At 41.6% G+C, this 12,625-nt stretch overlaps 1 protein-coding gene across 1 annotated transcript in view; it reads right to left on the reverse strand.

Annotated features, from left to right (window-relative positions):
- Positions 1-1,402: 1,402 nt before the first annotated feature.
- scn5lab (sodium channel, voltage gated, type V-like, alpha b) overlaps positions 1,403-12,625 on the reverse strand; it is a 257,645-nt gene continuing 246,422 nt past the window's right edge. Inside the window, exons 29-32 of the mRNA XM_038305734.1 lie at positions 11,118-11,255; positions 10,794-10,898; positions 7,931-8,201; positions 1,403-3,395 (exon numbers count right to left, since the gene is read on the reverse strand). Of these exons, the coding sequence (XP_038161662.1) occupies positions 2,098-3,395; positions 7,931-8,201; positions 10,794-10,898; positions 11,118-11,255 (1,812 nt within the window). The 3' untranslated portion in view covers positions 1,403-2,097. The remainder of the gene's footprint in view (positions 3,396-7,930; positions 8,202-10,793; positions 10,899-11,117; positions 11,256-12,625) is intronic.

Below are 12,625 nucleotides of genomic sequence, written 5' to 3' on the forward strand. Positions count from 1 at the left end.
GCCACATTGGTCAGGAACATTTTTGTTGCGTATGTGGGTTCTGGCCATGAACACCAAACCCTCTCTGCCAATGTCAAACGCCCGTATCAGCGACTCCAGGGTGGAGCTAAACTCTGCTGTTCATCCTGTAAACAAAGTGCGTCCCTGATAAACGCGGCTCCGTCTGAAGGGAATCTACAAGAGCTCTAAAGTTAAGAAAAAACTGACCAGAAACGAAGGTCTTTACCGTAGCAGCCATTCAAAATGGCCTTTCCCAGTCAAAAGCCACCCGAAAGGCAGTAGATCCATTCCAACTTCTCCTGGACGTGCATATTTTCTTACTCTGACTCCACCCTTTCACTGAATAACAGGGTCTGACCAGGAGATGGCGCTTCTCTTTAGATCTTAATGTCCACAAATCATGACAGAAACAACATTTTAGACGCTTAATAAGGAATTGTAGAGGACCAGCCAAGGACCAGCCAAGGAAAGTAGGGACATTTTGAATGGCTACTACTGTACCTTCATATCAGTGAACGGCTGAGACCCAAACAGATCCGTCTGACCAACTGGAAACACTGGTATTACTTCATGGTGCTTTCATCTCTTGAACTTCCAGAGAACAGTCTGGTTCTCAGTCAGGTAGAAAATTTTGTGAAAACCTATTCTAGATGCAGATATTTGTGCAAAGATAAAGTCATTTTGTTTCAATCTTGGGTAGAAAAGGAAAATCCCCAAATAATTGTTGCTTGGTACTAAAATCTAGCATAAAAGGGGTAAAATGCATTTATATTATTCAAAGAAATAGAAACCTGACCCAAAGAGAAATCAAGAAACCGATAGAGGAACTCTGAATCAGAACCATCTCCCTAAGGAACCATCTCCCTCTGTGCTCTTAATCCAGCTCACCCAGGTTTTTCCAGGACACTACTGACAGCTCCAACTATGAGGATCAACATCCAGCTGCTCGTCAAACTGAATGTAGGAAAATCCTGAGCTGATTGTCTCATTGGGGTCAGAACCGGCTGACGCCTCCATGTTCCCGATCACGTTTGGCTTCAAAAAGGCAGATAAAGTTGTTTTAAGCATCGAGCCAAACTCAGACCGGCCAGCTGCTCAATGACGGCTGGTGATTTGTAGAAAAGTCTGTAAAATATTAGATTAAATCCTTTTACCCTTAATATAGAAACTGTTGAGTTTAAGCAATCAGAATATCTAATAAAATATTGTCCAGTTTGATCCATGAAGTCTAGCCTGGATTTTTAATCCAGTGGCAGAGCAGTAAAAGCACCAGGTAAACTGAAATGTACCGTTTATTTCTGACGAATCACCGAACCGTCATTGAGCCCACGGATGGAGTTCGGGACATTTCTTTGTGCATTCGTATCAGTTTTTGGTGTCAGAGCAGGAAAGAAAAAAAGAAACAAACTCCTCCCTTTATCAAAGGCGCAGTAAAGTGACGGCAAAAATGTAAACTCAAAAGTGCAAAAAACGCCCAAAAGAAAGAAAACAAGATGGAGATTTAGGTTTTTGAGGTGACGTAACTTTCTCCTCAACTAGACGGTACTTCGGTGACTTCATACAGCGAGCGCCACTTCAAAGGCTTAGTTCTTAACTTACTCTAAAAAAATATAAAAAAATAGTAATAATTGTACCGATATTAAAAGACTTGTAACATCAACAATATTATACTTTTACTACGAAAAAATGTCTTTTTGTTTAAATAGCATTGCTCTTCCTCAGTTCTCAGCCAGAAAACCGTTAACTTGTCAGGAAACGAAGACAGGAAACCTGTCATTCCTCCGACTAACAGCGTAGAACTGCCGGAGGGTAGAGCCGCCCCTCACCAGGCCAATACACCATCGCTCTGACTGGACCACAACTCTGGTCTCAGTCCAACACAGCAGAACCACAGCTTGGAGTTGTTTCCTTTAAGAAAACCCTCAAAATGTTTGATTTGAACGAGAATCTCCAGCGGGGACTGTGGACCAAGATTAAAGGTAGTGAATAATCCTTTGCGCCTCCTCCTTCAGCTCCTACGTTCCTCTAGATTTGCGGGGAGAACGTTCCTCAGCTACGGTACATTCAGTGAACAACAGAACTTGTCGAAACTTCCTGCTAAGGTTCCGTTTCCATCTCTCCGTTGGGTTCGGCCAGCGATTTTTCTCTGACTTCGCTGTGTGCCATTTCGTCGGCCGTTTCTGCGTTGGCGGCGAGCGGATGGAGGTGTTCGGACACGGCTCGCGTCACGCTGTCGTAGGACGGCGGCGATGAGTTGGAGGAAACGGTCTCGAAGCGCTCCGTCGCTAACATGCTGGAGCCGTAGTTTTCTTTCATCATGGTGGCGATCAGCCCTTCTTTCTCAGGTGCTTCCTCCATTAACGCGGCCTCGCCTCCTTCCTCGCCTTCGCTGGGGTCGTGTCGGGGTGTGGTGATCTGACGGTACAGGTAAGAGGCAGCCTTCATCTGGCGCCTCACCAGGTGGCGGCGATAACACCTCTGGATGATGGTAGCGGACACTTCCTCCTGCTTGCGCCTCAGCGTTGTTGTGATTGGCTCGTAGGAAATCTTGGACGGGTTAGAAATCATGAACTTCTCTTCCATCTGCTGCTTGAGGGCGTCCATCTCTCCCGACTCGCCGAGGACCCGCTTGGTGAAGGCAAAGAGGATGTCAAGGCAGTGGATCTTGTCGCCGCTGACCATGGGCAGGTCCATGGAGATCAGCTTGATCTTGTTTGGCTTGGAGATACGAAGAGGCTCCAGAAGAGAGTCCGCAAACTCTGACAGCTTGGAGTACTCTATGAACTGCGTGGCTTCTGGGTCGAACTTCTCCCAAACCTCGTAGAACATCTCGAAGTCATCCTCGCTCAGCGGCTCGGTGCTTTCCTCTGTGGCCACGCTGAAGTTCTCCAGAATGATGGCGATGTACATGTTGACCACAATGAGAAAGGAGATGATGATGTAGGTGACGAAGAAGGTGATGCCCACCGACGGGTTGCCGCAGTTCCCCTTGACGGTGGTGCCGGTGTGGGGGAGGTGGGGGTCACACTCCTCGGGGGAGTTGTTGAGGATGGGGCTGAGCAGGCTGTCCCAACCTGCGGAGGTGGTGATCTGGAACAAACAGAGCATGCTGTTCCCGAACGTCTCAAAGTTAAACATGTCGTCAATCCCGCCCTGCCGCTTTACGTAGGCAAAGTTAGCCATGCCGAAGATGGCGTAGATGAACATGACGAGGAAGAGGAGCAGCCCGATGTTGAAGAGGGCAGGAAGTGACATCATGAGGGCAAACAGCAACGTCCGAATGCCCTTCGCTCCTCTGATGAGGCGCAGGATTCGTCCAATGCGGGCCAGCCGGATAACTCGGAACAAGGTGGGCGACACAAAGTACTTTTCGATGATGTCAGCCAAGACGATCCCTGGAAGACATGAAAGAACAACATGAAGGTCACATTTAGCCGATCGCAAGGAACGGTCTGGTTCAGAGGGTCTTTGGTCAAACAGGCGGCAGCCATAGGGATGGAGAGGATAGGAATCAGTGGGAGCTGATGGATCTGGCATCAACACTGGAACCATAATGTCATCAGGCAATGCATGACAGGTCATTGTTGCTTTCTGTTGCTCTGGAGGTTCCAGTGACAGTTCGGCAACAAGGTTTGTTTTTTCCTGCTCGTAAAGATGAGGCACAATCTTTCCCTAAGTGATGGAATTACTTAACGTGGCTGAAGCACATTTAGCATTTGTTTAAAGCCTTAGTTGTGCGTCTCATGTCTGTAGCTATAAAAATCGGAGACTGGTCTGGTCTGATTCTGCCGCCAAAGGCTGAATAAGTGGTTGTTGAGAAGCACTTGTCTTGGATACTGATGCGGGCGCTAGATATGGTGACAACAAATCTTTTTCTATTGGATAACGAATCTGTTTCTATCAGATAACTAATCCATTTTTATCAGATGACGAATCTTAGTCTATCAGATAGCGAACCTGTTTTTATCGGATAATGAAGCCGTTTTTATCGGATAGTGAACCTGTTTTTTTCGGATAACAAATCTTTTTCTATTGGATAACGAATCTGTTTCTATCGGATAGCAAACCTGTTTTTATCGGATAACGAAGCCATTTTTATTGGGTAGCAAACCTGTTTTTTTTTCGGATAACAAATCTGTTTCTATCGGATAACAAATCTGTTTTTATCGGATAATGAATCTGTTTCTATCTGATAACGAATCTGTTTTTGTAGGATAACGAATCTGTTTCTATCGGATAATGAACCTTTTTTTTATCGGATAACAAATCCGTTTTTATCAGATAACGAAGCCGTTTTTTCCAATAGCAGACCTGTTTTTTCGGATAACAAACCTGTTTTTATCGGATAACAAATCTGTTTCTATCGGATAACAAATCTGTTTTTATCGGATAATGAATCTGTTTCTATCTGATAACGAATCTGTTTTTGTAGGATAACGAATCTGTTTCTATCGGATAATGAACCTTTTTTTTATCGGATAACAAATCCGTTTTTATCAGATAACGAATCTTATTCTATCAGATAGCGAACCTGTTTTTATCAGATAACAAATCCGTTTTTATCAGATGACGAATCTTTTTCTATCAGATAGCGAACCTGTTTTTATCGGATAACGAAGCCGTTTTTATCGGATAGCGAACCTGTTTTTTTCGGATAACAAATCTGTTTTTATCGGATAACAAATCTGTTTCTATCTGATAACGCATCTGCTTTTGTAGGATAACGAATCTGTTTCTATCGGATAATGAACCTTTTTTTTATCGGATAACAAATCTGTTTTTATCAGATGACGAATCGTTTTCTATCAGATAGCGAACCTGTTTTTATCGGATAATGAAGCCGTTTTTATCGGATAGCGAACCTGTTTTTTTCGGATAACAAATCTGTTTCTATCTGATAACGAATCTGTTTTTGTAGGATAACGAATCTGTTTCTATCGGATAATGAACCTTTTTTTTATCGGATAACAAATCTGTTTTTATCAGATAACGAATCTTATTCTATCAGATAGCGAACCTGTTTTTATCAGATAACAAATCCGTTTTTATCAGATGACGAATCTTTTTCTATCAGATAGCGAACCTGTTTTTATCGGATAACGAAGCCGTTTTTATCGGATAGCGAACCTGTTTTTTTCGGATAACAAATCTGTTTTTATCGGATAACAAATCTGTTTCTATCTGATAACGCATCTGCTTTTGTAGGATAACGAATCTGTTTCTATCGGATAATGAACCTTTTTTTTATCGGATAACAAATCTGTTTTTATCAGATGACGAATCGTTTTCTATCAGATAGCGAACCTGTTTTTATCGGATAATGAAGCCGTTTTTATCGGATAGCGAACCTGTTTTTTTCGGATAACAAATCTGTTTCTATCTGATAACGAATCTGTTTTTGTAGGATAACGAATCTGTTTCTATCGGATAATGAACCTTTTTTTTATCGGATAACAAATCTGTTTTTATCAGATAACAAATCTTATTCTATCAGATAACGAGCCTGTTTTTATCGGATAACGAAGCCGTTTTTTCCAATAGCAGACCTGTTTTTTCGGATAACAAATCTGTTTTTATCGGATAACAAATCTGTTTCTATCGGATAACAAATCTGTTTCTATCGGATAACAAATCTGTTTTTATCAGATAATGATTCTGTTTCTATCTGATAACGAATCTGTTTTTGTAGGATAACGAATCTGTTTCTATCGGATAATGAACCTTTTTTTTTATCGGATAACAAATCCGTTTTTATCAGATGACGAATCTTTTTCTATCAGATAGCGAACCTGTTTTTATCGGATAACGAAGCCGTTTTTATCGGATAGCAAACCTGTTTTCTTTGGATAACAAATCTGTTTTTATCGGATAAAGAATCTGTTTCTATTTGATAACGAATCTGTTTTTGTAGGATAACGAATCTGTTTCTATCAGATAATGAACCTTTTTTTATCGGATAACAAATCTGTTTTTATCGGATAACAAATCTGTTTCTATCTGATAACGCATCTGCTTTTGTAGGATAACGAATCTGTTTCTATCGGATAATGAACCTTTTTTTTTCGGATAACAAATCTGTTTTTATCGGATAACAAATCTGTTTCTATCTGATAACGCATCTGCTTTTGTAGGATAACGAATCTGTTTCTATCGGATAATGAACCTTTTTTTTATCGGATAACAAATCTGTTTTTATCAGATGACGAATCGTTTTCTATCAGATAGCGAACCTGTTTTTATCGGATAATGAAGCCGTTTTTATCGGATAGCGAACCTGTTTTTTTCGGATAACAAATCTGTTTCTATCTGATAACGAATCTGTTTTTGTAGGATAACGAATCTGTTTCTATCGGATAATGAACCTTTTTATTATCGGATAACAAATCTGTTTTTATCAGATAACAAATCTTATTCTATCAGATAACAAGCCTGTTTTTATCGGATAACGAAGCCGTTTTTTCCAATAGCAGACCTGTTTTTTCGGATAACAAATCTGTTTTTATCGGATAACAAATCTGTTTCTATCGGATAACAAATCTGTTTCTATCGGATAACAAATCTGTTTTTATCAGATAATGATTCTGTTTCTATCTGATAACGAATCTGTTTTTGTAGGATAACGAATCTGTTTCTATCGGATAATGAACCTTTTTTTTTATCGGATAACAAATCCGTTTTTATCAGATGACGAATCTTTTTCTATCAGATAGCGAACCTGTTTTTATCGGATAACGAAGCCGTTTTTATCGGATAGCAAACCTGTTTTCTTTGGATAACAAATCTGTTTTTATCGGATAAAGAATCTGTTTCTATTTGATAACGAATCTGTTTTTGTAGGATAACGAATCTGTTTCTATCAGATAATGAACCTTTTTTTATCGGATAACAAATCCGTTTTTATCAGATAACGAATCTTATTCTATCAGATAACGAGCCTGTTTCTATCGGATAACAAATCTGTTTTCATTGGATAACAAATCTGTTTCTATCGGATAACAAAACTTTTTCTATCGGATAAGGAATCTGTTTTTATCTGATAATGAACCTGTTTTTATCAGATAACAAATACGTTTTTATCGGATAACGAAGCCGTTTTTATCGGATAGCGAACCTGTTTTTTTCGGATAACAAATCTGTTTCTATCGGATAACAAAACTGTTTCTATCAGATTATGAATCTGTTTTTATCGGATAACAAATTATTTTCTATTAGATAAAGAACCTGTTTTTATCAGATAACGAATCTGTTTCTATCGGATAAGGAATCTGTTTTTATCTGATAATGAACCTGTTTTTATGAGATAACAAATACGTTTTTATCGGATAACGAAGCCGTTTTAATCAAATAGCGAACCTGTTTTCTTTATCCGATTATGTATCTGTTTCTATTGGATAAGGAATCTGTTTTTATCAGATAAAAAATCTGTTATCAGAAAATAAATCTGTTTCTATCAGATAAGGAATCTGTAAGCTGTGGCATCTGAAAGCTCTCTATCCGGAACTTTGGGTCCTGACCTGTCGGGTGGGTTTTATGGCTGTGTGAGTTAGTGCTTCTGGAGGATTGAGTCGCCTCTCCTCTGTAACAAGCAAGTCAAACGCTGTAATTCATCCATCTTCTCCTTGTTATCCTGGAGTGATAAACGTGTGGAGGAGATGACACACACACACACACTTCCATTCATTTCCCTGTGTTGAGTTATGGGTGAGGAGAGAATGAGGAGGGGGGGACATGAGAGGGAATCACCAGCCCACAGCATATCGGTTCAACCCCCCCATCCTGACACACGCTCACTGAGGGGCTGATGTCATTGGTGTTCGATTCATCTGCAGCGTTTGCCCCTGGGGCAACTCTGATTGCTGCCGTTACCTTCACCTCCCCCCCATCACCCCCCCCGGGATCATCCAGCGGCTGAGGAGGCAGCAGAACCCACCGACGATGGACAGGATGACGACCACGAAGTCAAAGATGTTCCAGCCGATGGTGAAGAAGTAGCAGCGCAGCGCCATGATCTTGATGCTGCACTCGGTGGTGAAGATGACGATGAAGGCCAGGTTGACGTAGTAGAGGATCTTCTCCATCTGAGGCGACTGCTCATCGGTCTCCACCATCATGGTGATCATGTTGAGGAGGATCAGCACCATGATGATGATGTCGAAGGCCTGTTTTCCCACCAGGTCGAAGAAGAAGCCCTGCAGGTCGTTCTGGTGTAAATAAACAGACGTCCAGAGTTATTGGTTTGGATCCCATCTGGCTGCTCCTCTTTATAAAATCACTGCAATCTCATTTCCACCATATCAAAGCTAAACAACCTAATTACAAATGTTTGGGTTTATACTGGTGAAAAAATAATCAGAAATACACACAATTATTTCCTATTGCTGGTAAGTTTAAACCAATTGGGATCCGAATCCCAGGGGCGCTGCCGGGAATTTGGGCCCCCATGATAGACGGTGCTTTAAAACTGCTATGAAGATGGACCAAAGAGCTAAATTTACATTTTCAATTTAATATTTTCGGTACTATTTCAACAAATGAAAATTAGCCTCGTACGAAAAAGTTAAATATACATTAACTTTAAACTTTGCATTAGAAATCGGATGGGAAATGGTCCCAATGGGAAATTCCATTGGGACCAAGTAGCACTAAGTTGCTAACCAGTTAGCAAGTAGCACTAAGTTGCTAACCAGTTAGCAAGTAGCACTAAGTTGCTAACCAGTTAGCAAGTAGCACTAAGTTGCTAACCAGTTAGCAACTTAGTGCTAGCAGGTTCCCAATGGGAAATTCCATTGGGACCAAGTAGCACTAAGTTGCTAACCAGTTAGCAACTGAGTGCTAGCAGGTTCCCAATGGGAAATTCCATTGGGACCAAGTAGCACTAAATTGGTGACTTAGAAACGACGCTGTCAAGGAACGCTATGGACAGCGGAAACATGCAAGAGGAGGAGAGTTTAGTGTCGGAGGTCGTGGATGAGTCTCCTCCGTCATCCATTTTTTATTTAGAGGAGGAAAGCGGGGACGAAGATGTTGTGGAAGAGGACGCCAGGGCGGCAGAAGCTTGGTTTGGTGTAGAAGGCTTCCAGCCGTACATGTTTGAGCCCTTGCCTCGCAACGCTGCCAGTTCTGTTAGCTCTACGCCTGCCGAAGACACAGACGTCCATCCCCGTGAACACTGGGACGCAACTCAATGGGAAAGGAAAGGATTCTGGTTTAAACCGTTGCGTATATTAGCTGCGACACATGAATCAAGATGCTATGACCGAAAACATTTGATTGACAGATGACCGTTGATATATGATTGGCCGAATTTAGGTGTTCAGGCTGACGTAGAACTAACTGGCCTGCAGAAGATAACGGAAAAAACACAGAGTTTAAGACAAGATTTTTGTAAAAATAGAAATTTTCTACATTGTGGGACAAAATGGTCTGATAAAGAGAAGATTTATATACATGTTTAAGCCAGAATGATTTGACATTTAAATATGATTTTGTCAGGAATCCAGTTTTTGTGGGTTGTTTCTGTGTTTCCTTTCCTCCTCCACCAGGTAGTGCCCCGTCCTCATTGGGCCTCCCTGCACACCTGCAGCTTGTTGCCTCATTACCTGTGGAGTGCTCCTAAGCTGCTGTCTGCCACTACCTCGAGGTCAGAGTGTTTGCCAGTTTGGTGAAGTCATCCTGCAAACTGGACGTTTCAGACCTTCTCTCCCTGGAAGGATCAACTGAGCCTCAAACTGAGCTGGGGATTCAAACTGGAGGTTTGGATCCACTTTCCCCCAAAATGTGGTTTGAGTTTCACACTGAGCAAGGGATTCATTTGCACCACAGCCCGTTCAAGTACCGTAGGAAATCTGAGTGGCAGTCAGCTTCTCCGTGCACCAAGGAACAACCGCAGTCTGAGTAAACCCTGTCCATTAAACAAGATAATCACTGGAACATCTCACACACTGGATTCAATAAAGAACACCTTTTTCTGGAAATGTGAGTCTGCAACCTATTCCTCCTCTTCAAGTCAAGGAATCTAATTTCCCACTGAGCCTGAACTAACCGCAGAGTCTTCCCCTCACCTTTCAGTTCCGGTTGAGCAGCGTTCTGAGCAGCACTGGACTAAATAAACCTGTTAAACTTCTCCCTGGTCTCTCTGTTTGGTCTTCTGCATTTTGGGTCAGATCTTTAATTAAATCATGACAGATTTCCATACGACTTTGAACAAAGGACAGATTATTTTTATGCTGGTGCTGAGAATTTAGTTTCCTATCATGACAATAATGGTGAATATGTTCATGCCCTGGTTCGCTGTTTAATCCTGAAAGATAATTACTTCTCCTGCGGGATTTTCTTTTTATATTTGCAATAACTAGTGGGACATATGTTTCTTCTTCTTTTGGGGCCCTTGGAATCTTCTAAACTTTCCTCCCATACACCTGTTGAATGGACTGGTTTAAAACCAGTCCTGTGTGGAGTTAGGAAGCGGAGGTAGAGCTCTGACTGAGGCAACCTCAGTCAAACATTTATACCTTACAAAATCCCAACACACACTCCTCCCACAGGGGAACCAACCCTGCATAAAGAACTCTTCTCCGTTTGGACGAAAAAACAACTTTAGTTCTTTAAGGCCGTTCCCTGTAGAGGCAGGAAGGATATTTGATCAAAGCAGAACTCTGATTCATTCATCAGAGCCTCAGTTGGAAGCAAAAAATTAACGATGGATCAATGAAACGGTCAATTAACACATGAGAGAATGTGGAAAAGGTCAAAGGTTATGTAAAGTACTGGGAGGTTTCCTCTCTGTGCCGTACCAGGGGTCTGGGGATGGGTTTCTGGGGCTTCTTGGAGCCCAGCTTCTTCATGGCGTTATAGTACTTCTTTTGTTCCTCCGTCATGAAGATGTCCTGTCCTCCTAATTAAAATAAAGATGAGTGATTCAGTTATTTTTACAGAAATTAATCCAAACTGCACAAAAAAAACCCCACATATTGATTTAATGTCAGCGAAATAAAATTTATGAGCCGAGTTAAATGTGATTTTGTGAGCCAGCAGATGTAATTATCTCAGAAAAAAAACGAAATTAAATCATCCCTCCTTTAAATAAATAAGGAACAAAGCGTTGCTCTGAGGCTTATCTTTCGTTTCTGCTGGTTGAAGTTGTCGATGATGACTCCGATGAAGAGGTTGAGGGTGAAGAAGGAGCCAAAGATGATGAAGATGACGAAGTACAAGTACATGTAGAGGTTGATCTCCTTGATGGGCTGCTCCTCCACCTGTCAAACACAAAGAAAAACGTTTTTCCTCCTCTTTATCTGGGAAACCCAAACTTTAAATCACTGGTTTGAGTTTTATAAGATAATGGCTGCTGAAAAAACATTCCTTTCCTTTAATAATAGAATTGTTTGATTTCAGCCTGTGAACTCATTTGGTTTGGTTTTTAAAGGGAAAGTCGCTCATATTCAGAATCCAAACTTCTGAAAGTTCTTTAAATCTGAAATGATTCCATCCTGTTCAATAAATGATCAGAGTTTTTAATTCAGAGTAATTTTCATGTGAATGTGCTTTACTGGAGGCATCCATGTTTGTCAAAGAACACTACTGCCACCTACTGGTTAGTGACATTGTCACGGTGCGGTATCGGCTGTTGATCAAGTCCCAGTGCTGTATCTGGTGTTTGTCACAACGCGCTATTATCCAAGTCATCTTGAAAACATTCTTCTTCCAAATGTTGGCTACATATTACGGGTTTTTTCTCTGGCCAGAAGTTCGATGGCAAATCCTCCCTCTTCAAGTTGGCGATCCAACGACCAACCCGTCCGTGGAGGATCAGGAATCAGAAAGGTGGAATAACTCTTTTTTCACTTTTACCCGATGTATTCCAGCATCCAGCTGCCATGCACGTGGGCATTGTCAGTTTCACTATAGCTCTGGTGAATTTCAATGGTGAAGTCCTCTGGAAATCTTCAATAATTGTTGTTGATTGCAGATGTGTCTAGTAGTTCCCATTGATTTAGCTTGGAAAGCGGGGAGAATGGCGCTAGGCTTACCGCACCGTGACGTCACTGCTGGAAGATGGCAGGAGGGGGGGGTTACTAGATTTGGGCAAAAATGGCCGCTCCCAGACTCAGTGATCGCAATGAAAATTATTACTTTTATTTTGTTACTGATTAACACTAAATTCATTAAATCGTGGCAAACATATTAGTTTTAGGTATAAATAATTATCCATTGATTATTCCTCGCTGACCGAACTTTTCCTTTAGTGATAACTTCCCAGTTTGAATGGAATCCGCGAGCTACAAGCTAACTTATGGCTCTGGGGGGGCTACATGCTAACTTATGGCTCTGGGCGAGCTACATGCTAACTTATGGTTCTGAGCAAGCTACATGCTAACTTACAGTTCTGGGCGAGCTACATATTAACTTATGGCTCTGGGCGAGCTACATGCTAACTTACGCTTCTGGGCAAGCTACATGCTAACTTACGGTTCTGGGCGAGCTACATGCTAACTTATGGCTCTGGGTGAGCTACATGCTAACTTACGCTTCTGGGCAAGCTACATGCTAACTTACGGTTCTGGGCAAGCTACATGCTAACTTATGGCTCTGGGCGAGCTACATGCTAACTTATGGCTCTGGGCGA

The sequence above is a fragment of the Cyprinodon tularosa genome, unplaced genomic scaffold (genome assembly GCF_016077235.1).
Source record: "Cyprinodon tularosa strain WSP-4 unplaced genomic scaffold, ASM1607723v1 ctg562, whole genome shotgun sequence".
NCBI lineage: Eukaryota > Metazoa > Chordata > Actinopteri > Cyprinodontiformes > Cyprinodontidae > Cyprinodon > Cyprinodon tularosa.